This window comes from Etheostoma cragini, chromosome 19 (assembly GCF_013103735.1).
Source record: "Etheostoma cragini isolate CJK2018 chromosome 19, CSU_Ecrag_1.0, whole genome shotgun sequence".
Classification (NCBI taxonomy): domain Eukaryota; kingdom Metazoa; phylum Chordata; class Actinopteri; order Perciformes; family Percidae; genus Etheostoma; species Etheostoma cragini.
Genome location: NC_048425.1, coordinates 13,343,677 through 13,367,096, shown reverse-complemented (window position 1 = coordinate 13,367,096; position 23,420 = coordinate 13,343,677). Strand labels below are relative to the sequence as shown.

At 38.9% G+C, this 23,420-nt stretch overlaps 2 protein-coding genes across 3 annotated transcripts in view; both read left to right on the top strand.

Moving 5' to 3' along the window:
- Positions 1 to 6,234, top strand: part of LOC117962194 (adhesion G protein-coupled receptor L3-like) — a 229,202-nt gene extending 222,968 nt beyond the window's left edge. The window contains exons 23-25 of the mRNA XM_034901333.1: positions 660 to 785; positions 2,222 to 2,239; positions 3,491 to 6,234. Coding sequence (XP_034757224.1) covers positions 660 to 785; positions 2,222 to 2,239; positions 3,491 to 4,440 — 1,094 coding nt within the window. The 3' untranslated portion in view covers positions 4,441 to 6,234. The remainder of the gene's footprint in view (positions 1 to 659; positions 786 to 2,221; positions 2,240 to 3,490) is intronic.
- A 7,583-nt stretch (positions 6,235 to 13,817) lies between these two features.
- The window catches only part of LOC117934569 (phospholipid-transporting ATPase ABCA1-like), a 186,270-nt gene continuing 176,667 nt past the window's right edge, over positions 13,818 to 23,420 (top strand). For both annotated transcript variants that reach the window (XM_034856320.1, XM_034856319.1), the window contains exons 1-2: positions 13,818 to 13,943; positions 18,346 to 18,423. The gene's annotated coding sequence lies outside the window, so the exon portion shown is untranslated. The remainder of the gene's footprint in view (positions 13,944 to 18,345; positions 18,424 to 23,420) is intronic.

Here is a 23,420-nt window from a genome sequence, read left to right as displayed (position 1 = left end):
CAATGATTTTTGCTCTTGTGTTCTTTGAAAGGTTAAACAAAAAAATGTATATATGTATATATATATATATATATATAAGGATAAATGAAGAGTAGCCTCATGTACACTGCTTCCTCATGTGAAGAAGTCTGTTACCATTGTTAATCATTGCGATTTCCTTTTAAGGGAAGGTGTTGAGCAAATGACTTTAAATGAATTTTGAGGACTTTCTTTTTTCTAACTGTGTCCTGAGTGATTTTTGTATTTTGTCCTGTTGGAGTCTAGAAATGTAACAGTACATGTGTTGTGTTGTAATTTCTGTTTGTTAACACGAGTATGCTGCCTGATTGTGGAGCACAAAAACAGGCTTAACACTAATGGCCGGCATTAACAATAAAATTACCACACTTTCCATCGGCCCCATTAGCCATGTCAGTTCAGCTCTGCCACTTTCATGTAGCAAAACCCCTCACATTAAAGATCATGTGATCATTTGGATGTTAATGGCTGTCATAGCTCAGCTGCATCTGCCCAACTGATATGTATGTTCTCTCTCTTTCTCTTTCTCTCTATCTATATCTCAATTTATCTACCCACCTACCTTTTTCTGTCTCTACGCTCTTATTCTCTTCTGTTTTTTTCTTCTTCTGCCTCACTCTGTCTCCTTCTGGCTGCTCCAGGGGCTATGGCTAACCATCTTATACCTAATGCACTCCTACGTCCTCATGGCACTAACAATCCCTATAATACATTGCTTGGGGAATCGGCAGTCTATAACAACCCTCTGGGCATGTACAACACACAAGGTGTGCTAGCTTCTTTTCATTCTTTAACATTGTGGCTAGGGCAGTGTTTTTTCATGTCTGGTCCCGGGGAAACACTGAGGTGGCTTTGTTCCTGCCAAGGAACAGAGTGCAACTTTATGATTGGAGAGTTAAAAGTAATGGACTTGCACTAAGCTAAAATGCCAATGCTTACCCTTGAGGGTTTTTACAGGGCTTTGCATAAAAAAAAACACTGCTCTAAATGTTGTGTGTTAGCATTGAACAAACTAAAGCTTTTTCACAGAAATCCTACAGGTTTGTTCTGCTTTGGGGCTTTTTCATTGGGGGTGTGTACTGGCTTCTGGTCGGGGCTCGCAATTCGGTCACACAAGTTACACTCGTGCATGGCTTTTTGGCCAACATAGACATTGTAAAAATAATCAGGAATGGGTGCCCGTAGGGAGCCGGATACATCCCCACTCATTTATTTTAAATGTGCTCTAATGTTGTCAGTACAGCTTGTGTGCCATGTCTTCAGTCTCTCTGTTGTTAGTCTTAGCATTTCTCTCTTTTTATGCTGCTCTTGTATTGTCAAACGTTGTTGTTTGCGATAAATGTAACTGAATCTGATATTTAAATTTAAAAGGCAATTCATTTATATTACATAGAAAAGAATAGTCTGAAGAGCAAACATGAGGATTGCCATTACTGATGACTGAAATAATTGACTATTTTACTGTTTTAATGTTTTCATGAACATCATTTTGTAATTTTAAGACACAAAGAGATCCGTTTTCCTCCTCCTTTAATAACTAAATTGCCCTTTAACTTGAAACCTTTAATTGTGATGTAACTTAAACATATTGGTCTATGACTATACATCTAAGTATTAGAAATACTCGCCGTCAGCCAACAAGAAATCCACTTTAGTCTGGGATCAGTCTGACTACTCAAAGGCTTTTTTCCCCGTGCAGGCCTGTTATTATTTTATTCCAACTCTAGGCAGTCAATATGAGATCGCTGTATCTTTGTGAGTCTGTAAAACTGAGAAACTCGTGTAAAATTGAGATAAAAACTCACAGAGAGCTTTGATCAGAGGATTATTTATGTATGCAATTCAAGTACTGCATCGCTCTGACGGAGGGCTGTAATTCACTTACATTGCCATAGATGTAAAAGAAATATCTAAAAGGATGAAAATGCTAATGCAACCAAAGATTTGCTGGTACATTTGAGGCTCAAGTTGCCATGTTTTAGCAAAACATCTTTCCCCTTATATGTGTTAATACTTGATTTGATTCTGGTTCTTTCTATGGGTACGCAAAATCCGCATGGTGGCATAAAACGATTGCATTCGGAAAACATTTCCTTGATGCGTCATCAGCATACTGTATGTGCACATTTCTCTTCTACCTGTCACTGTTATGCTTATTGTGTTTTCTTTTCTTCTTTCCTTCCCCTCATGCTGTCCCTAAAAGAGCCCTACAGAGAGACAAGTATGGGAGTCAAACTAAACATTGCTTATCAAATGTAATTGACTTTGGCTTTACTTTCTTTTCACTCAGTTCTGACAAAGGGGTAATGAAAACAAAATGTCATTCCCTTTGGAAGTAATAGCATTCCTTTTATGACAAAGGCTCTTCCCCAGTTCAAATAGACCTGTAAAAAAAACAGTTTAGATCTCATTCTGAATTCCACTGCTTACTGTTTGTAGTTGATGTTAAAAAAAAAAGATGTGTGGTATTTGCAAATATCCATTGGCCCATTTGGTATCACGCTCTAAATAAGCTAATGGAAGTACAGTCTACATTTAGACTCAACTCAACATTTTACAAGGCACATCCATACAAATTGACCTGTATTCTTCAGTGAATATTGAACACGTGTGCCTTCAGAAAAGAATCTTGTCAAATTTTCAAGAGGTCAAATTTGTAGGCTTGACACGGATAGCCTTGTCTGATGTAGTTTGAATTATGGTCATGTTTTTTTGATGCTGGTCAAACTAATAAAATATGTTAGATGTTCTAGAGAGAACAGAAAGTCTCTATTCCTCCAGCGTGGGTTGATTCTGAATTGTTCTAACTAATTCCTGTCTAGAGAGAGGGCTAGTTCTGGTCACATGGACAAAGAACACGTGACTAAATAGTTTTTTTCCAGTATTACAACATTGCAATGCTCATATGGGACAATATGGCTGGGGTCCAAATTTACAGCTGGTTTATGTTCACTCTAAGTGGTAAATGCATGGCTATCGTTTTTGTCTTTGTTGCCTTGGATTAGTGCACAACCTTTTAGTTTGCGTGCTGTGCTTGAGCTTTGTGTTGTTGCATGTCACATATATCAGTGTTTTCATCACTGCCGTAAAATGATCTCTACAAGTTAATGAGAAGTGAAATTTGGTCTTGAAAAAATGTTATTTTTGTAACGAGGTAAGTGTATGATATCATCATCCTATTTGCAGTATACAAGCTTTTAATGTCTAATGCTACATGGTTTCCCTGATCCAAATGCTCTAGTCTTTATTTCCACAAAGTGCACTTTATAGAATTGACGGTGACATTAGGTGCTGAGAGTGCTTGAGGATCAGGGCATATTTCAGAATAAAAGCGCCACAGTTTTTTGATTGGTGTAATTTGTGTTTGTAAAAATGGCTGACATTTAGCTGTGGCAATATTACATCCCATCAGATTTCACCCTTCTCATTCGCCCACTCTACCCCCCAACCCAACTCATGTTTGTCATTCCAGAGGGAATCCTGAACAATGCCCGGGATACAAGTGTCATGGATACTCTACCACTGAATGGTAACCATGGCAACAGCTACAGCATCGCCAGCGCTGAGTACATGAGTGACTGCGTCCAGATCATTGATCGGGGTTATAACCACAAGGAGACCACCCTGGAAAAAAAGATCCTGAAAGAGCTCACCTCCAATTATATTCCCTCCTACCTCAACAATTCCCATGAACGCGCAACCGAGCAGAACCGGAACCTTATGAATAAGCTGGTCAATAATGTTAGCAACGGTGGCAAGGACAGTGGCTACGGGATGGGCTTGGGAGTGGGGATAGGCATGAATGTGGCGCTGAGCCTGGATGACCACTCCACCTTTGCTCCGCACCACGACGAAGGCCTGGGCCTGGAGTTAATCCGCGAGGAGTCCAATGCCCCGCTGCTGCCTCAAAGACCACCCCCGTCCCTGCAGGCGGTGGACAACCTTAACAATCACCTCCACCAGTCAGCACCGCCGCCCCTCCCACTGCCGCACCACCCCTTCTCGTCCGCCACCACTTCCTCTTCGTCTCGAAGGAGGATCCCCCAGGAGAACAGCGAAAGTTTCTTCCCCTTACTTACTAACGAGCACACCGATGACGAGGGCTCGTCCCCCAGGCACAACCACCAGAGAGACTCCCTCTACACCAGTATGCCCATGCTGCCCGGCCTGCCCGACGTGTCCGCGGAGTCCGTTGAAGGCTCCAAGGACGGGGGGGACGCCAAAAGCCCAGAGGACCTCTCGGACGACGTTTACTACAAGAGCATGCCCAACTTGGGTTCACGTAACCACCTCCATCAGCTGCACTCCTACTACCAGCTAGGGCGGGGCAGCAGCGACGGATTCATTGTGCCCCCAAACAAAGAGGATCTATCTCCAGAAGAGGCCCAGCCGGAGCCCTCGCACCTAGTCACTAGCCTATAGGCCCAACATCCTCCCGCTCCTCCAGTGTCCCTCCTATTACCGTAGTCCTCTTCCCCGTGTCCCCTTGTTCCATCCGTCGTTGGCAGTGGTAGCCCTCCTTTTTATTCCGTGTCCCTAAGACTGCGGCAGAGCAAACGGCTGTACTCTCGCTCTTGCTGACCACAAACAGGATAATGATTGCTCGGTACGGGGGCTCATATGTGACTATATTTGGTTAAACATTGCGGGAATCTGTTGATGTTGTGTTCCACCACCCTCCAACCTTGTGTGGTTAGGCGTGTTTTTGTCTCAGTGTGAAAAGAGACAATTACTCACACGGATTTTTAGGTCTCTGAGATGTTAGTCTGACAGTCGAAACGAACTGCATAGTCCCAAACGATACAAGTCTAAAGTACAGACTTTACCAGAATAAATGGGAAATTACAAAAAAAGGACTATTTTATTATACTTCTGTATCTATATTGACTTTTTGAAAGATTTTCTTCCTCTTTGGTGAGTTGCAGCACCGTTTGTTTGCTGAAGTGACCCTTCAATGAAAAAAGACAACAAAAAACCAACACAAACACATTTTGAACAATTACCATGAAGGAATTATTGATCGTATGCTTTCAAGCATAGCTGTTCTTTTTTTCTTTCGTTTTACTGTAATAACAGTTGTTAAAAGAGGGAGAAAAAAAAACTAATAAAGAGAATTATGACCTATTTCTATGTAATTGTACAGATAACTAGCATTGCACACAATAGTATGCTTTTTTTGTTCCGAACAAACCCTTTGTCTCTGTAAAACGTAGTGGTTAGGAGCAATTTTGTTCAGTTGTGCTGGCATTTCTCCGTTTCTGGTACAGGTCTGTTTTTTTTTTTTTTTTTTTTTTGTTTTCCTCTTTAATTACTTTCCAAGAAATGATCTAAATAGAAGCAAATAACACAAAAGATATCACAACAAAACACGCATTTATGTGCTGCATATTCATCTTTGTTTTTAAGTCTATTTTCTGTTTCGGTTTGATTTCTTTTCCCTTTTTTTTTTATTTTTTTTTTTTTTAAACTGTGTAGATAGCAGAGCGGTGATTCACAGATCGTCAAGGAGACAGAATAAGTCCACGTTAATCACGAGGTGTCCTCAGAAAGGTGCACAGTGCATTCTGCGTCACGATTGGCTTTCGAAAGCGCTTTTGCTTCTCTGAAAGAAAATATTGACCACCGATGACCAATAGGCACTTGTACAAACAATAGAAAGATGGTTGTTTTACTAATTAAAGAAACAGCTTTTGGAGTGAGAAAAAACTGGCTGGGTTGTTTTTCTCGAGGAGAAAATATATTTATTTATTTGTTTCGATAAACAGTAAAACAACTGAGAATGGGGGTACGTTTAGTGGCACAGATCCGTTTTTACTATTGGCTAGGATTATAGCTGCTTATTTATTCATTTTTTGTAATGGTTTCCACGCTGAATGACCTCATAACTAATATTTGTTGTAACAGTGAAACTTGTTTGCCAACAAATAAATTACTGATTAAGATTTATCACTTAGCTATGACAAAAGTTCTGGTGTTTTCTCTGGGTCTTGGAACTCTTTTTATATGGAGAACAGTGAAGGACCTCCAAATGATGGAACGATCAAGCTTTTTTCTTTTCTTTTTTTTTTACATCAGTTAATATCTCTCATTAGCCCTCTGTCCATTTTAGTGCCAAACCCATTTTGGCCCAGCAACAGTGGATGTGCTGTGTATGCTCTGGTCTGCTTTACAATAGAAGCAGTGATTTCATAAGCTGTAATAAATATTTCAATATCATTGCTGGTGTAACCAATGATTTCTTTACATATACTGGATGTTTTACATGAGTTTGATAAGTTACGCAGGAGGCATTAAAGTCACCCGGACCATTCATCCTGGCATATGAGGATATGTAGAGAGGTAAGTATGTCCTGTCTGATATAAAGGATCTATTAAGTCACAGTATTTTATTGTTTCATCCTGTTGTAACTGAAACACAAAGTGGGTATATTTTTAAATATAATCTGTAACAGAGGAAAAATAAAATTGGGAATCTTGTATTGTTTGACTTGAAAGCTGCAGTAATATGTTTATATTAATATTGCATCAAATATCTATACATAATGTCAAAAGTATTGACAAAATCAAAGAAAATGTTTATGTCAGTGTCACATAGTTTTATGTTTTGCTTGTTTTGGGTCAGTCCCACCAAACGACACACAGACAGAGTTAAAGTTTTAGTGCATATCTTTCTGATAATATTTGATAGACGAACGTCTGTTACATTCAAGGCGTTGCCAAATGAGTTGCTACAAAGCTAATCAAGCCTAGCAGCGCCACACAACTCTCTCTGGTTTTCCCAGGATGTCTATGTTCAGAAGATCGTGGCATCCGGTGATTTCTCCCACGCAGAAACTCGTGCGTCATGTTTTTTTTATCCTCTGTGTCCTCCTTGGCTATTAGCGAAGGTATGGAGGAGGGGTCGGGGTGCACGTTCAAGGAAGGCTTGTAACATGTCGACGTGCCCAAGGTGTTGTCATTACTTAGAATTCCTCACGGGGGCGACAGATGCTACCCACTATAGCTTTAATGGCGAGCGAGTGAACGTATTGGAGCATTCATCAGCAAAAGAGCCAGATATTTCCCTCAGCAAGTGGTGGAGATCCAAACCAAACTAAAATGAGAATGTGTAATGGACGTGCGTAAACTGACCAAAAACATACCTGTAAATGACTCTTTCTGAATGCTAATGTTGAAACCACAACCTTTTAAGACGTTTTTTTTAGTATGGTGTTTACAGCTTGTTCTGTTGCCTGGTCAAAAAACACATTTGTATGAGAAATGAAAGAGCTCTTTCATATAGTCATCTTAATTGAGCAACATTCTGCCTATTTATGAAGTTCACTTATTTAATGTTCTTTAAGCATTGTTCAGTGTGACTATTATCTGTCAAACTTAATAATTCTTATTCTCCGTCTTCCGACACATTTTCATCCCGCCACTAGTCCCCGTCACACAGCCAACACATGCTATGACTTAACTAAGGGATTCACCTCGCGGTTTTCCTGAAATTTACAAAAAATAATTTTTTAGACTGATGGGAAATCGTCGGAAAATCGACTTAACTCAAAATCAGCCCTCTTTGGCTCCATACCGATCTGCCACAGTTTCATTTAGGAAAAGGATTAAAGGTCTGTTTTAGGTAACGTTATTAGCCCTCCTGTTGTCTTCAGGTCAAAATTTGACCCCTTTTCAATATCAGAAATTTGGGTTTCTTTCAAACAAATTGTCCCAAAAAGTTACGTGGATGGTTCCCAACAACACTCTTCACGAGTTAAATAAATGATCAGTTCACTAATTTTATTGAATTTGGGTTTGAATTTTTTGTCAATTTTATAGCATTTGAAAAAAAAAAAATTGGTAAAAGAACTTTATAAATAAATACAAAATAAAGTACATTTATAAGTATATAAGAATAAATTTCAAATAAAGTGACAAAAATGTCAAAAGTAACAAAGGTCAAAAAAAGAAAAGAAAATTGGGGGGGAAGCCCACGGAAATTTCTAAAAGCTCAGAAAAAGTCAACGAAGTGACTAAATCTTTTGGGGAAAGACACAGAAGGGTCAAAACGAGACGCCCTCAACCTAGATGTGGAGGCCATTTAAACTCATGTTGGAGGTGTTCTGCTTTGCTGATCCCTTCACGTAAACAAGGTGGATTCAGGCGCCTAAACACAACTTGAACCCAGTTCTCTCTCTCTCTCTCTCTCTCTCTCTCTCTCTTTCTCTCCTGTGTCATATGACAAAACGTTCCCTTATCATGCGGCTGCTTAGACTCCTTGAATCTGAAAAATATTGTTAGAGACTTGCCGAATACTCTCGTCCCCTGACCTGGGACCTATGAACAACCTGATGATGTGTAAGCTTTCCCTTTGTCTGCTACAGGTGCTGGGACTCCCATTAGAAGGAGGACTGGGACATGTCCGGGGCCATGGACAGACGAGGAATACATAAGAGGTTCTAAAAGATTAACAATGAGGAGTTAAATGTCGTCTGTTGTAACCCTCTACTCGCTGGTAGCAGGCCTTGCATTTATTTACGCTCTTTGTTTGCAGGGGTTTGACGTTGACACTTTGACCTCTGGGTGTATTGAATGGCCTTCTGGGAAATGTAGGAATCCCAACCCTAAGGGGGAGAGATATGAAATTCAGTCAGCAGATTTAGATGAGGGACGATTACTGAGAATAGGATCCTGTAACAGGTTGTTCTGTCTCAGCTCAATGCTCGCTATTTGGTATTTTCTTTCTCTTGAAGTGTGGATGTTTTATTCCTCTTGTGTTGGAAAAACTGTTGTGTATAGTCAACAATTCAGAAAAAAAATCAAATAATACTAGTTTTACATGATGATGATAAAGACCGTAAAACGTTATAAAAATGTCCACCCTCATGTTATTGCAGGGTTGAAGAGTTAAATAGGAAAATATGCTAGAGTTATTCTTTTGTCTTGCTGTCTTTGAAAGATGTTTGTGCTAAACCATAATTAATGTGACATTTTTGCTTTGCACTTTCCAAAAAAAAAAAAAAGAAAAAACCTTTTCAAATCTGTTCTGCTATGATGGAACCACCCACTTGCTTTTCTGTTTACTGCAAACGTTGCGGTGGAAAGCAGAAACATGCTTCCTGTCATTTCTTTTCACAGAGAACACCCGGAACAAGACATGGCAAACATAAGATATAAGTGGTTACCTTGGCATTGGTTGGAAAAACGATCGTCAATGGGCACTGGGTTCAAATATTATGCATTTCCACTCTAATGTAATCTTTATTCTCCTAGGTGAAAACGATAATGTAAAGATAAGTGTGTGAGCCAATTATTAGGATAAAAATAATCAATTTCTTCATTAACAGTTGAGTCATCAGCTTTATTGAAATATCAGAGTTTAGTTACAAAGCAAAATTATCTTTTATGAAATGATCTTCCATGCCTTTCAGTGCACAGTGCTAACGTGTGTGTCTGTGAAGGGGAGGAAGGACGCTGAGAAAGAAGGCGTGTATGTCTGCTTCCTTGGTGAAGGTATAAATACAAGGGGACGGCGGTAAATGAAAGAAGGACCATATATTACCCATTGACAAAAGCTTATTCACGTGAAATAAAAAAATATAACCTGTGTGAGTATATTTTTTGAAATTCTTTACTGAAAAGTAAGTCAATTTATTTATTTATATTGCACATTTTTTAACAGTTTTTCTCATGGTTTATGATTAAATCTGTATTATAATGTCTTACACATGTATTTAATTTGCTGAAAAAGTATTAAGTCAATAGGGATATGTTTTATTATCAAATCAGAGATTATGAGGAAAAAAGAAGTAAGTTATCAAACTTTATTTCTGTACCTTGTGAAAATGATTTATTTTGTATCTCTATTTAAACTGTTTGATGTTTGGACATAGATTGACATTGACGAATATGAGTTGGACATTCATGCACACTGCCCTTGCATTTAAGACTCATTTATTATTTATGTAGTTATTAAATCAGTAATTAGTTAACTGAGTTCCTTTTAACCACATGAATTAGCATCAGTGAAATTAAACATTTATCTGTAATGGACCCATAAGCTCAATTTTGACTTGCTTAATCATCCAACTCCATGTTTGGTCCCATGTGTTTTTTTACAAATAGGGTCTTGACATTACTTTAAATTTGATATTTCAACCACACATTGTTTAAAACTAATTTACTAAATTCTTCATGTACAAGTTTTCCAGGTGGTAGACTTTCCCAGTTGACTAATACTATAATTGAGATACAGAGTAATGAGCAGTTGCAGGCTTTCTGTACTTTTCTTTCGCCTGTTGTGTTTGAATATATCCTGCTGTAACGTACTGCAGGAAGAAAGGAAGACTTCAGTCCCTAATCACAGAGCTGCTGCTGGGATTGACGGCTGAGTCCTTTTTGAAAAATTGCCAGAGATGTCTCTTATTACAGTCTGGATCTCGCGGCGGCGGGTGGGGATTGGGGAGCGAGGAGGGCAGACTCGGGTGGACAGAAAGAGCTCCTTTTGAATGGCATTTGCAAACCGTGGCGAGTTCATGAAATGTTGTGAGGGTGTGACTGGCCCTCATCCACTTTATTAATGAGTTGGTAACCAAGCTCATAAGCCACCCCGGCCCACGATGCTGCCCGCAAATATGCTTGCGTGGCACAAAATGCTACAGTAAAAACAGACAGTGCTGCAGCTTACTTCCCATTGGCTTTGGAGACTCTATAAAGATGTTTACTGGCACATAAAAAGGACACAGATTGCAGTCAGTGTATGATATTTCGAAGTGAAGCGGTATCCTAAAAACACGCTGTTTACTCAAGTGAGAATATTTTCTGACTAGCAGAAGTGTTTATTGATTTATCCTGGCTAGGCCATCAGACTCTAGAATGAAAACCTTAATTGCTTAAGGTTTTCTGCTTACCTCCCAAAGTAAGTGTTGACATGTGCTCAATGCTCTTAAAGTACGGCATTTTTGGAGATCCCAAAGAAACAATCAATATATAGTATTTGTGCTGTTTTTTGGAATCTGTCATACTGCGCCACAGATGTTCTGGTTGAGATTAAAGAACAACTGGGTATTTATTTCACAGTTTATTATAAAAGATCCAAAAAACATTTGACCAATAGGCCACACTTTATTTACACGTTTAAAACCTTACAGTAGACCATACGCTTATGATAGAAGGAGCTACATGTTTCAAGCCCCTGAGAAAGCTCTTTGATAAGATGTTGTATTCCACAATCCATGCAACTGGAGATATCCTTGATGCTGCCGGCGATTTCCATGCACCCTTCTTCCAGCACCTAACCAATCTCCAATCACACCATCTCTTAATCCATGACTGATTTATCTGATTTTATGTTTAATGTAACTGAATAATAAAAGTCATTGTATGTACTTTTCTTTGTAACATCAGTGTAATCTGATGTGCTTACAATGGCATATAGCATACAAAATCACACAATTCTGCCAGTTTTCAGTTCTTGATCCACATTCTAGGCTTTATTTGCCACATTGACGTGACTCCCTTAATCAAGAGTTTGTCTTTCGTAAGTTCAACACTAGTTTGCACTACTTTGCTGCCTTGTATGACGATATATTGTAACTGTAATCCAATTACACAGGAAAGATCTGTTGAACAGTTTGGCACAGGAGGGGAGAAAAAAAGAGTAGAAACACTGTGGATGTGCCGACAAGGACGGGTGTCCATTTGTGAGCGGTCTAGCCGAGGAGATGGAGTTGGAGAACTGCGGTCTGCCGTTTGTGTCTGTCCTACACACGTGGTTGTGAGCAGCAGTGAATATTGGTGTCCACGTATGGTGTGTGTGTGGGAGGACGTGAGTCTGCATGTAGCCTGTGTGTGTGTAAGCAAATGAGAGCAAGTGGTCAGAGAAACACCTGCTTGCCATGCGAACAACCGTGTATGAGTAGCTCAGATGCGATATTAAAAAATGGCACATTTTTCATATCTGTCCCCATAGTGGAAAATCAATCGCTGAATGCCTGGCCGAATTTCAAATGAAAGGTGAATCAATGTCATCTCCAGGTTTGTGTATTGGGACAACTTGACAGCCTTAGGACATAAAAGAAAATACCTCTCTGGCTATTTTAGTCAAGATAACATTGATTTAGGATAGCGGGGGGGGGGGGGGGGGGGGGGGGGGGGGGGTTGTCAATGTTTGCTGCTTTGGGGCCCAAAGACTTTGGGCTGTTCTTCAGACATAACAGCTTCGTCAGCAGGGTACTGCAATGTACCGTTCCTAATAAAAAAGGAAAGTTGTAGAGCTTGGTGACATTTATATTATTATAAACTATATCAATGATTGACAGGTTATTTTCTTTGAAAGATCTGCACAAAAACTTATTTTCCTTATCAGCCTTCTACTATGAGCGATGATATCCTATGAACACAACCTTATACAAGTTTGATTATTTCATGTAAGAGATGTTGGTATTTGTTGTATTTTTATGTGAGCTTTTAGCAATGGTCACCTATATCTGTGCACCCAAAAGGATTTAGGCTAGATTGTTCTCTGAACTTTGTTTGTATTAGTGCTCATTCAATAATGTTAATGTTACAGTAGATTAGAAAACAACAGATTTTCAGGGGCTTTAATTATGTCTGTCTGTTCAGACATCTGATCTCGGTCCTCTCAGGACCGGGTTGGCTTGGGTCGGTATTTCCATCCCTTGTTAGCGTTGGACAAATTGCACATTTAGGCTGTCATATTTGGACTTTGCCCTCCCTCCATGATTCCCAGCATCGCTCCACCCAGTTCAACCTGAGCAAAAGCTCAACCTGTCTGGGTTCCTGGGTATATTTGTGTTTATACAAACACAAATATTCACTCCTCACTTTTACTTAAAAACTAGGCATCAGTTCACTTGTATAATAATGCTGAAAACATTTTGTGTGTGTGGTGGGGGCGATGCAATTCCAGTCAAACAAATACGTAAATGTAGGCTATTCATAAATTGTTTGCAATGTAGAATCTAACGACTTACAGTATACATTTGAATCAGGAGTTCAAATTAAGCACTTTCATGTGATTTGTCATGATTTGTGACTGTATAGGTTCAAAAGACTTTATGTTAGTTTTTTTAGACTTTAATCTTTACCGCCAACTTTTAACTTTCTATGTTATCCAATATGTTACATAAACATATCCTATATAAAGTATGTTAAATGAAATCAGAGATAGAGTGTTCATTGGGTTGGGTCACTCTCCGAGCTTCTGCAGGGCTTGTAAATTGATGCTGAAATTTCTTAGATATAATAAAACTTTATAATCAAGAAACAGTGTCAAGCCGACTCCTTATCAACACATCATCCAGCATTGCTGTTCAGACACTACAGCAATTAAGTTACATTTAAAGCTGAATATTTTGAAAAAAAATTAAGTAAGGTAGGATTTTTTTTTTACCCTGCACGGTAAATTACAGTTTTTGAATACAAAATCAAACCCCTTTGCCGAAGATTTGCCCACGTGGTTATGAAAGCGTTGCATTATGGGTTGTTTGTAGCCTAAATGTTGCACGCCAGTTTTGACATTTTCAACCTGTCAAACTTTTTCTGCTGGAGTCAGTCAGCACATAGCGCTGTGGACGAAGGTCTGGCAATGTAGCTCCAAAAGCGGTAGTTAGACAGTTTAACCATAAGAAGTACTGTTAGTTAAGCTGTGTTGTTGCGGTGATATTACTCAAGTAGAAAACGTCACGACTTGAAAAAACGTAATGTGATGGAAGGACAACGTCGTCCGTCCAGCGACAAAAAATATGTATACTTTAGCCTAATAGCTAGCTGAGAAAGGTGGCTAACCGTTGGAAAAAATGTTTCATTGTTCCCGAAGGTGGAAAAGTGCAGTATCTGTTTACATGGCTGTGATTTAAAAAACACAATGAAGAACTACAAGCCTCTCTCGGATAACATAAATTACCTGGTCAAGAAACACAAAGGTGAGCTCTATGCTGCATGTATGAGGAGCAACTTTAACGGCGACGTTAGCCAGTGTAACGCTATATATATAACCTACTTTTCTTTTCTTTTTTTTAATAACTTTTATTAGAGGCTTCAAGGTTGAAAACAACTGCTGAGTTTGGTAAATTGTGAATTGAGTAAAAATTCCCGAACTGCAATGAAGAGCAAGATAGGGTACGTTAGCTTATATCGGCTAATATCATAGACGGTTCCAGAAAGGCTAATGTGTGCTCGTTAGGCTAGCAGAAGGGGCGAGCCTATCATGACTGAGGTTTACAGTATTTTTATTTGCTTGTAACTGACTACGTACATTTATAATTAAGGTCTTTTTAATTGTGTTGGGTATTTTTTTAAATTAAATTAATGTCAGTTTTGTGTTTTACAACATTCAAAATATGTGCTAATGATGATATATACCTTATTTAACATTGTAACTGGCAATGTAATGGTTCGATTTGCAAGTTCAGCGTAGTATCTGAAGTTGCCTCATTACAATTATAAATTTGCTGCTGGCTTAGGGTAAAAAAGATTTTAGCAGCTGGTTATCAGTACTTTTAAAAGTACTGATAAACACTTTTAAAGACAACATGAGACAGATAACAGACAGCTAAAAAGGGGGTATAATCATGTGTAGCCAAATTGCAGTTACATCCATCAAAACTGTAAAAAGATGAATACCTTTGCCACTGCAGGAAAAACTCTAAAATATAAGGGAGGGAAAAGAATGAAACTGCTGTGAAACAAACATGCACAGTGGTTACAAGTAATTAATCTAAACATCACTACACTCATCTGAAATGATTGGGGCTGCATTATTAGTATATTTTTTAATAATTATTGTTTTTCATTTGTAATTTTGGTCTGAAATATGTAAAAAAATAGTGAAAATTGTCCATCACAATTTCCAAAAATATCCAAGCTGACTTTACCCTGAGCTCTAAATATATTATTTTGTCTGACCAGCAGACCATATCCACATTTAAGAAGCTGATATAAATTGATTTTTTTGTGGCATTTTTGCTTTAAAAGATTACTTAAATGATATTAAATGTTTTTTTAGCTGCATAGCTTTCTGAAGGTCAACTAATCACTCTCAAAATATGAACAGGGCTTGGCAAATACTGTTGTTATTGTCAACATCTGTTGTTTGTTTCATGAAGTGGTTATTTTTGTCTGTCTCGTGTAGTGGTGTGTTTACATAAATCCCATATATGTAATCCTTCCAAATTCCTTGCATGCCCCTTGTGCTTTGCTTTGTATCTTCAACTTCCTCTGTTTCCCTTATCACTTTTGCTCCCTGATAAACACACTTCACTGTGTCCCATCATAGCCTTGTTTTATGACAAAAGGGATAAGCAGCAAAACCCCCTCGTACCCCTTTTAACGCTTGACAGTATCACAACACCTACTCACGTGGGAGAAGCAAGCAGGCGCCTAATGCTACAGGCAAACACGTTACGTGAGATTCACAATGATCCTCTGTGAGTTAATTTGGAGGGTAATTTACAGGGCATAGGCCCCAGGAGAAGGAGCAATAGTACACAGGAAAGCAGTGTAATGGCTGTCCAGGGAATTGTTTCTGTTACTGCAGGTCACAGGATGAAGTATGCTACTGTATACATAACCAAAAAGGCAGAATGATGTTGCAGAACCTGTTATCTAATTCTTGGTATAGTCTCAGCGGTCTGAAAGCTCTTATGTCAGTGCAGCTCCTGTCTTGTTTACAGAAGTGTCGGGCAAGTTACTTTAAAAAAAGTAATTAGGTACACTTACTAGTTACTTTTTCCAAAAAGTACCTAAATTGGACACTCACTTCCAAATTATAAAAGTAACTAGTTACTTCAGAATGTAAGTAACGCAATACTTTCAAGTCAAGCTCAAATGTTACCCCCACCTTCAACCCTCTTTAACGCCACATAAAATACATGTGCATGCTCAATTATTCAGGATAAATCTAAATTATAGAATTAAATGGAAACTTAATACAACACATTATTAACAGAAAGTGTACACATATCTAAAGTCTTTTAATGTTGCTGTGGGGCAAAGTGAGACAAGCCTCCAATCATGTCTAGTGGATCCATATAAATAACAACATAGATGTTTTGGAACTTTTTATATGTATTGCCCCTCAACAGGCCACAACTGGGCAATATATGGGTTTATATATATATATAAACACACACTTTGTAGTGTAAACGTGTGTGTGAGAAAGAGCGAGTGAGAAAGTGACAGTGATTAGCTTCGGATCGAGTAGCCTATGTTTTCTGACCACGATGGGAAATCTTTAGCAGGAAAAGTCCCCCCCGATCTCATAACATCATACGTGCCTCTCGTTGACTGACTCGCTTGTGTTGTTCGTTGTGTACGACTATGCATGCTCTCCAACACCCGCCCAACTCTACCTCTGATTGGCTAACCATGAAATTGTATTCAACCTCAGCCAATCTAGACGCATTTATGCGCTTGTCTCGTGCACGGCTCACTAACCAAGGAAGAAAAGTCTTTGCCTCTCGGCTCAGGGATCAAGTTGGTCTGATGGGGACAAACAGCTTCAATTATAGTAACGCGCCAGATTTTTCGTCAGTAACGGTAATGACGTTATTAAGATGGGGAGAGCAATCAATTAGATTACCCTTTATTCCCATCACTGGTTTACAGTCTGTCTGAACATGATGTTGGAACATGCAACCTTTAAACAAGTAGCTTGGATCATGGATGGTGATTTTCCATAATATATTGTATAAAACATTTTTTGTGATCAAAAACTTTACTGTATTGTTTGTACATTTGGACCTCTACTATCCAGACCGTATATAATATTGTCTAATAGCAAAAATATGGTAAATGAACTGCATTTATATAGTGCCTTTCTACCTCGAAAGAAAGCGCTTACAATTTGCTGCCATGCAGGAGCTGTCCTGGGAGGAACTTGGCGTTCACTGTCTTAAATACCAACAGTTCATATTAAAATAAATACATTAATCCTTTACTTACTGATTGTTTACAGATTGCTGAAGTTCGAAAAGTTAATATTGAATGAATTGTATAGAAATGTAAATACCATTGTGTAGTTTTATGTCTGTCTTTCTTTAATTCCAACCCGGGCCCGCTGCGTTGAGGAGTCAACCTCTATATATGGGTGCCCGCTCTACCAACCGAGCTGTCCCGGCACCCAAGTGCAACTGTTTTAATAATCCATTATTCTCTTAAGTCATTTTTCAAAGAAAATATCCCTTGCATTTAGTTTCTCAAATGTGATGTGTTTGATTTTCTTTGAGTTTGGACTGTTATATAGATCAATTGATCAATCAGTTAATAAGAAAATAATAGAGAAAATAACAAGAAATTAGGAATGCCTATGACAGTACTGTGTTTTTGTCGTTTGTGTCCTACAGTTTTGTATTGTACTCAGTCACATGAATGATAAAAATGCGGTGATGAAGGTAAAATACTTGTCTCTGAGCCAGATGGCATGCAGTGATGGTGTCTGGCTTGCAGTCAAGGTGGACAGCAGACGAGCCAGTACTCTGACAAGCAAATAGATTCTATACCATTGCCCACATCCATCCCATCTCACTTGCCAATCAACAAAGATAATCTTTTGAATTAAGAGAAAAAAGTCCAGGGTGAACACTTTGATGAGATAAGTACCCTTTGTCAGTGCAGGCAATGGTATTTTAATTAAATATATGAACACATGGTCCTGCCCCAGATGCTCAAGTCTACAAACAAAGATAGCATCATCTAATCAAAGCCAGGCCCAGAGTGTTTCAAGGGCAGAATTATTTTCTATTAGGGCCCCTCTCTCCGGGGATTGAGCCAATTTTCTTTATTATGATAGAATCAGCATATTGTAGATTGACTCTAGCGATAGTGTCACGGCAGGGTAGGTGCGCTGGTCCCAGATACACCACCAGCATCTTTAAAATCGATCTCTTTTTTTTTTCCTCACATGTCCAAACTGCAGATAGTTTCCTTTTTGATTACTATTTGGGATAATTAAAAGAAGGAAGTGTACAGTTTAACAAGGTCCCTGTGTGTGGTTCTAATGAGCTCACTGATCCATTAATCTCTTGACCTTCCTTGATTGTAATCAGTGTTCCTTCAAAATATGCTATGGAAACCCACGATAAGGCTTTCTATTGTGATAGGCATGCGTTTCAACAGACATGGAAATATTTAGAGCGTAAAACACAACAAAAATATACATGCAAACAAAAATGTGCACTAGATGCAGCCCCCAATGAGACAATAAAACTACTTTCCTCTGGATTCTCTGTGGATACTGTTGATTGGACACTGCTGTGATCCAGCAATTTAATGAGGTCTCCTAAAGGGATGCTCTCACTAATGTGTACACATCTGCTTTCATCACAGGGGCCGGATATGGCTGGATGCTAATACCAACACTGGGTTACATCATGGATGCTAGCACGTAGCAGAACACCGTTGGATGTAAGTGATGAAGTTGTAAAGTGCCATGTTTTCTAACAGGGTCGTTGAGCAGCTGGGTTAAGTCTCGATTTGTTGGAGATGCAGATATGCTCTCTGGAAACTAGATGCTCTAGTTGCATTCAATCTCCTAAAACGGAAACCGTGAATAACCTTCTGTCAAACCAGTTAACATTTGAATTCATGTGAGAATATAATTTTTAATATGACCATTCTCAATAACATTTTATTACACAGGTCAAACAGTCTTGGTTTTCACTGCTACCACAGGAGGTGACATTTTGATTTTAATCTCCTATTGCATGCTACACATTAGAGGACTGTTTGTGAGAGTCTGGGGATTTGTGGAATAATAGTAGTAGTAGCAGCAGTAGTAGTAGTAAACGTAGTTGGTAGTTAGTACTTTGATTTCAGGCTTTGAACAATTAAATCACTAATTGCCTAGCTCTCCTTGTACATTCTTACTTGGCTTAATGTCAGTCAATGGCCCTTTGAAACAACATTTTAAGACAAATATTTTAAATTCCACACACAATAACACGTGCAGTAACAGACATACACAAACAGATACATAAACAGAAACAAGACAAGGGACCAATCACAAGCGCAGGTTGAGGTCAAGGCTGTAGTACAAGGTTAGAGTCTTGTACTACACTGTGCCAAATGTCCAGGGCCCTTTAAGGCTCTCCATGGATGCCCGCTGTCGACAGTTGCATGTACACAACACCTGGCTCCATGCATTTATAGATATGTCATGTGGTGGCTTCTAACGAGTTGCAATCATCCTTTTAGCAGCTGTAAGTCCAGTAAACAGCACATTTTGAGCTTTAGAGAGTTGGAAGGCTGACAGGTCATTCAGAATCAAAACATTTACCGTAACGGTACAGTAACATTAATTAAGGCGAAATTTTGGATGCAATATTGTTATTGAAGATATGAAGATATTATATGACACATTGAAGCTGTGTACCACATATTGAAGATATGTATATTTTGAAGATTGTACCTTGAGCTTTAATTGGGAAGAAAGTGCATAAAGGGCTGTAAATTATTTTCATGTTATGCGTTTTAACGGGGGAGAGATATGTCCCATGAATGAAACTGTAGTGAATCTACTGATGGTCTGGATTTCTAGATATTTCTGGAATGTTAGATCTGGTAAACATCTTTTAAAGTCTTCCAGTAGAGCTAATTCCCTTAAAGCAGTATAGTCAGGGACTTTATAAGTTTGACACCATTTATCAAATAGCGCTGCTTTCTCACGGACAAACTCGAGGTGCGTCTGTACAGAGGCTTTTCTGTGATTTGTGAACTTTTGGCTGTACGCTTCAGGCACGAGCTCATAGGTTTGTAGTATTGTGGATTTCACAGTCTCATGATTTAAACTCTCTTCTACAGGTAATGAAGCAAAAGCAGCTTGAGCCTTACCATGGACTTTACACTGAAGTAGGAGTGTCCATACCTCAGGTGGCCAGTGCAGTGCAGTAGCAATTCTCTCAAATATGTTAAAGTAGGAATCAACCTTGCTCTCACGGAATGTAGGGACAAAAGAAATATTTTTACCAATATCAAATACTATTTTAGTAATTGTTTCAGCAGTGGTGGAGGGGCATGCCATACCTAAACCATTAGAAGCAATCTGTCCTGGGTCAGAGACTTCCAGCTCTAGACGACGCAGCCTTACTTCCTTGTCAGCCTCAATCTCCATGCGCTTTACCTCCAACGGGAGCTGCAGCTGCCTCTGGTGCTCTTTTTCCCTCGCAACCGGGCGAGGCGGACTTTTAGCCGTGCCTCGTCCCTGGAGCCAGTACAGCTCTGCGGGGATGGGCCATACCTGAGCAGTGTAAACAGGGTTTTTGTCGCACCCCTTGGAGACTGTGGGAGTTTCAGCGTCTATTGGATGATTGGCAAAAGGCACAGCAGGCTCTGGTTGCTCAGTTAACACCAGCACCCCCTTGTCCACCAAGCTACCAATAACCCTATATCTAAGTTCCTTTTTGACCAGGTATTTAGATATGTCAAAGCTGAAGTGAGACACTAAAGCTATCAGGTCATCCTTCCTACAATTGGGAAGTTTGGCAAGAGTAGGCTGTTCCAAAAATGTCTCCAAACTATACTTCTCTGCCATGGTGGGAGTCAAGTAGCCAGCTGCACTTCCATGTAGCTAACTTTTAGCAAACCTCACTACACCATCAATACCTTTTTTGTCTCGGTTTTCCACATTCTCCAATTTTTTTTTTTTTGGGACTAACCAATTAATCAATAACAATAATCAGTTACCAATTAAAGTATTTATATCCCGGACAAGCCCCCATATGTTACGACCTTGCTGTTATAATGATGGGCGTAACATAAAAGGATGAAGGACGAAGAACCAATACATAAAAGGGAGACGAGGTCACGGAATAAGAGAAAGGATCTTTAATTAACACAATCGCAAAGTCACAAACACAAAAAGAGCTAATGGGTGCTGCCTTTATAAACAAAGAAATTCCAAAACAACTAAAAGAGCACAGCACCCATTAGCTTGCCAAATTATAACACAACTAGAATATTAACAAAAACAAAGACTTTAAGCACAACAGGCTCTAACTAGTAACTCTTACAAGTTTTTAACAACAGCTTTTAACGAAACAGCTTTGCTAACCGGACCGCATGGCAGACTGATCTTTACATTGAGTCGTCCAGACTGATGAATCCAAGAGCAATTTTGAACTTTCACTGGGCTGATTGAAGGAAGTTGATTGGTAGGATCCACAGCAGCCGCTAATCAACATCGAGGCCTGAAACAGGGAAGTGGGCGGAGCCATCACGCAGGCCAATCCTCTCCGGGCAACCACACAGAAAAATGTATTGTGAATGTATTTTGTCAGAGAGTCAGAGCAGGGTAACAAGCCAACCTCACCAAAAATGTCTTTTTAGATGATTTTTCTCACTGTGGAGCTGTTATTGGCCTCCCACCAGTCATGAGTGCTGTATTGTTAAATAATGGGTAACCGTATGCTGTTTATTTTAGATAAAGTGATAATGTCCGGGTCAGTAATACATATTCATATCTATATTTGATTGAGATACTGACAAGTCATGCAGCTTTTTGTCGTAAGCCAACAGAGAGACAACAGATGTAGGTACAAATATTCCAGTGGGGAGAGACGTTCTTTAGTAAACACATCTTAACATTATAACCTGCTTTCTGTGTATTTTCTGTTGTATGCTGAATCCAATAGATAGATGGCTATAGATAGAGATACTTTACCTAATTTCCTTCAGAATAAGTAAAGTATCTCTATCTATTTATCAATGTTAAAGTTACAGAGAAACTAGCATTGGTTAAGTTGTGAGTTTACTGAGAGTGATAACAAAGATCTGTGTACATACTTTAGGGGCTAGTTATGTTCAGAGCGTAGTAACGTATTATATTTTTTCAGTGAAGTATAATTACACGCCTAATAGTAATCGCATGAGTAATTACTACAAATGATAAGGCTAAATTCACACTTGGCATCTTTTTCAGAAAAGTAGCTTTTTTCAACTTCAAAAAGACGCTTCGAGCTGCAAAAAAGAAGTCGCGGTGTTTAAAAAAGCACTCAGCACTTGGAAATATTGTTTACTCCATTGGATTATAATGTGAAACAGACCGGCAGCTTAACAAAAAGACGCAAAGTGGGAACATGGTCTAATACTTGAAAGATTTTGGTGCCTCTAACTTTTGGTGGCTCTGTGACAAAACAATCTAACTGAATTAGAACTAATGTACATTAGTTTATTGGCTTCACTAAGTTATTTGACAGAAATAAAATAAATACAAAATTTTTTTGAGCAATTAATGGTTCAAAGTTTAACCTTTTAAATGAGTTGCACTTTGTGTTCACAATAACTTTCTAAATGTCACTAGAGAACATAAAAGTTTCAACAGTATTAAATTGCTTCATTGGCCTGTGACTTTCCATATTTGAGAATTATTAGAAGTATGTAAAAAAACAAAAAAACAACACAAGATGCCAATATTTATTTTTGGGAAATTCTCTTTTTACTGAGTTGAGGCAAGGTCGGAACAAACATGTAATCCTCCTATTGGGGCTTACAATCCTCATCTATCAAGCATTCTGTAAAATACAGTCTTAGCAAAGGTGTAAAATGATAGACCACAACTTATTTCAAGCAAATGATTGATTTAATTTTTAATGTGTAATAGAACAATCAACAACAGAAGATATCCTCTTCTTGTGTTATCTTTAATTAAACAGTCTCTCAGGCAGTAGTTGAGACAAGGCCCCATATTCTGATACCAAGGGACACTCTTCTTCAGCCTTATTTGTATTCGTGTCTCAGTGTCCTGAGCTGATGCGGAGAGGATAGGGAGGCCACAATGAGGTAACGTTCCCACTGTAATAAACTTGTGACAACATTATTATTATCATTTACACCCTAAATGCGCCCTGGCTGCAGTGGTTGTATGACGGGAGAGTGCTGTGGTCTGTATATGGCACAATTGAATAATTCAGCTATTGAATAGGTAGGAACACAACTTTGAGATATGTGGCCTATATGCTGAATGTTTAATGTTTATGTAGACAATGTGCACATGTATTATTTTATCCTTACCCTTTCTTCTGTTTATCATTTTAAAAGACCTGCACCACCCAGTCCCCATGATTGTCATGTTCTGGTATTTATAAACCAATTTAACTACAAATAACATATTCTTTATATTATTGCTGAGCATTTCTCCTGGCATGTCAGAGTGGTTTAAATAAGTGAATGTGTTTCTTACCTTTAGGGCAACCATTGATTTCCTTTCATTTTTATAACCCATGAAAATCAACTTGCTTGACTTGAAACTTGCATGAGTTTGGTTATCCATCACAGTGATGAAAACCATGCCTGTTTTTATTTTTCCTACCTGGTAGGAAAGGAGAGGATGGTACCTCTCCGGGGAACCATCACCTTATCGTGGTGGAGAGGTTTGTGTGTCCCTATGAACCTGAGGGCTGTGTTGT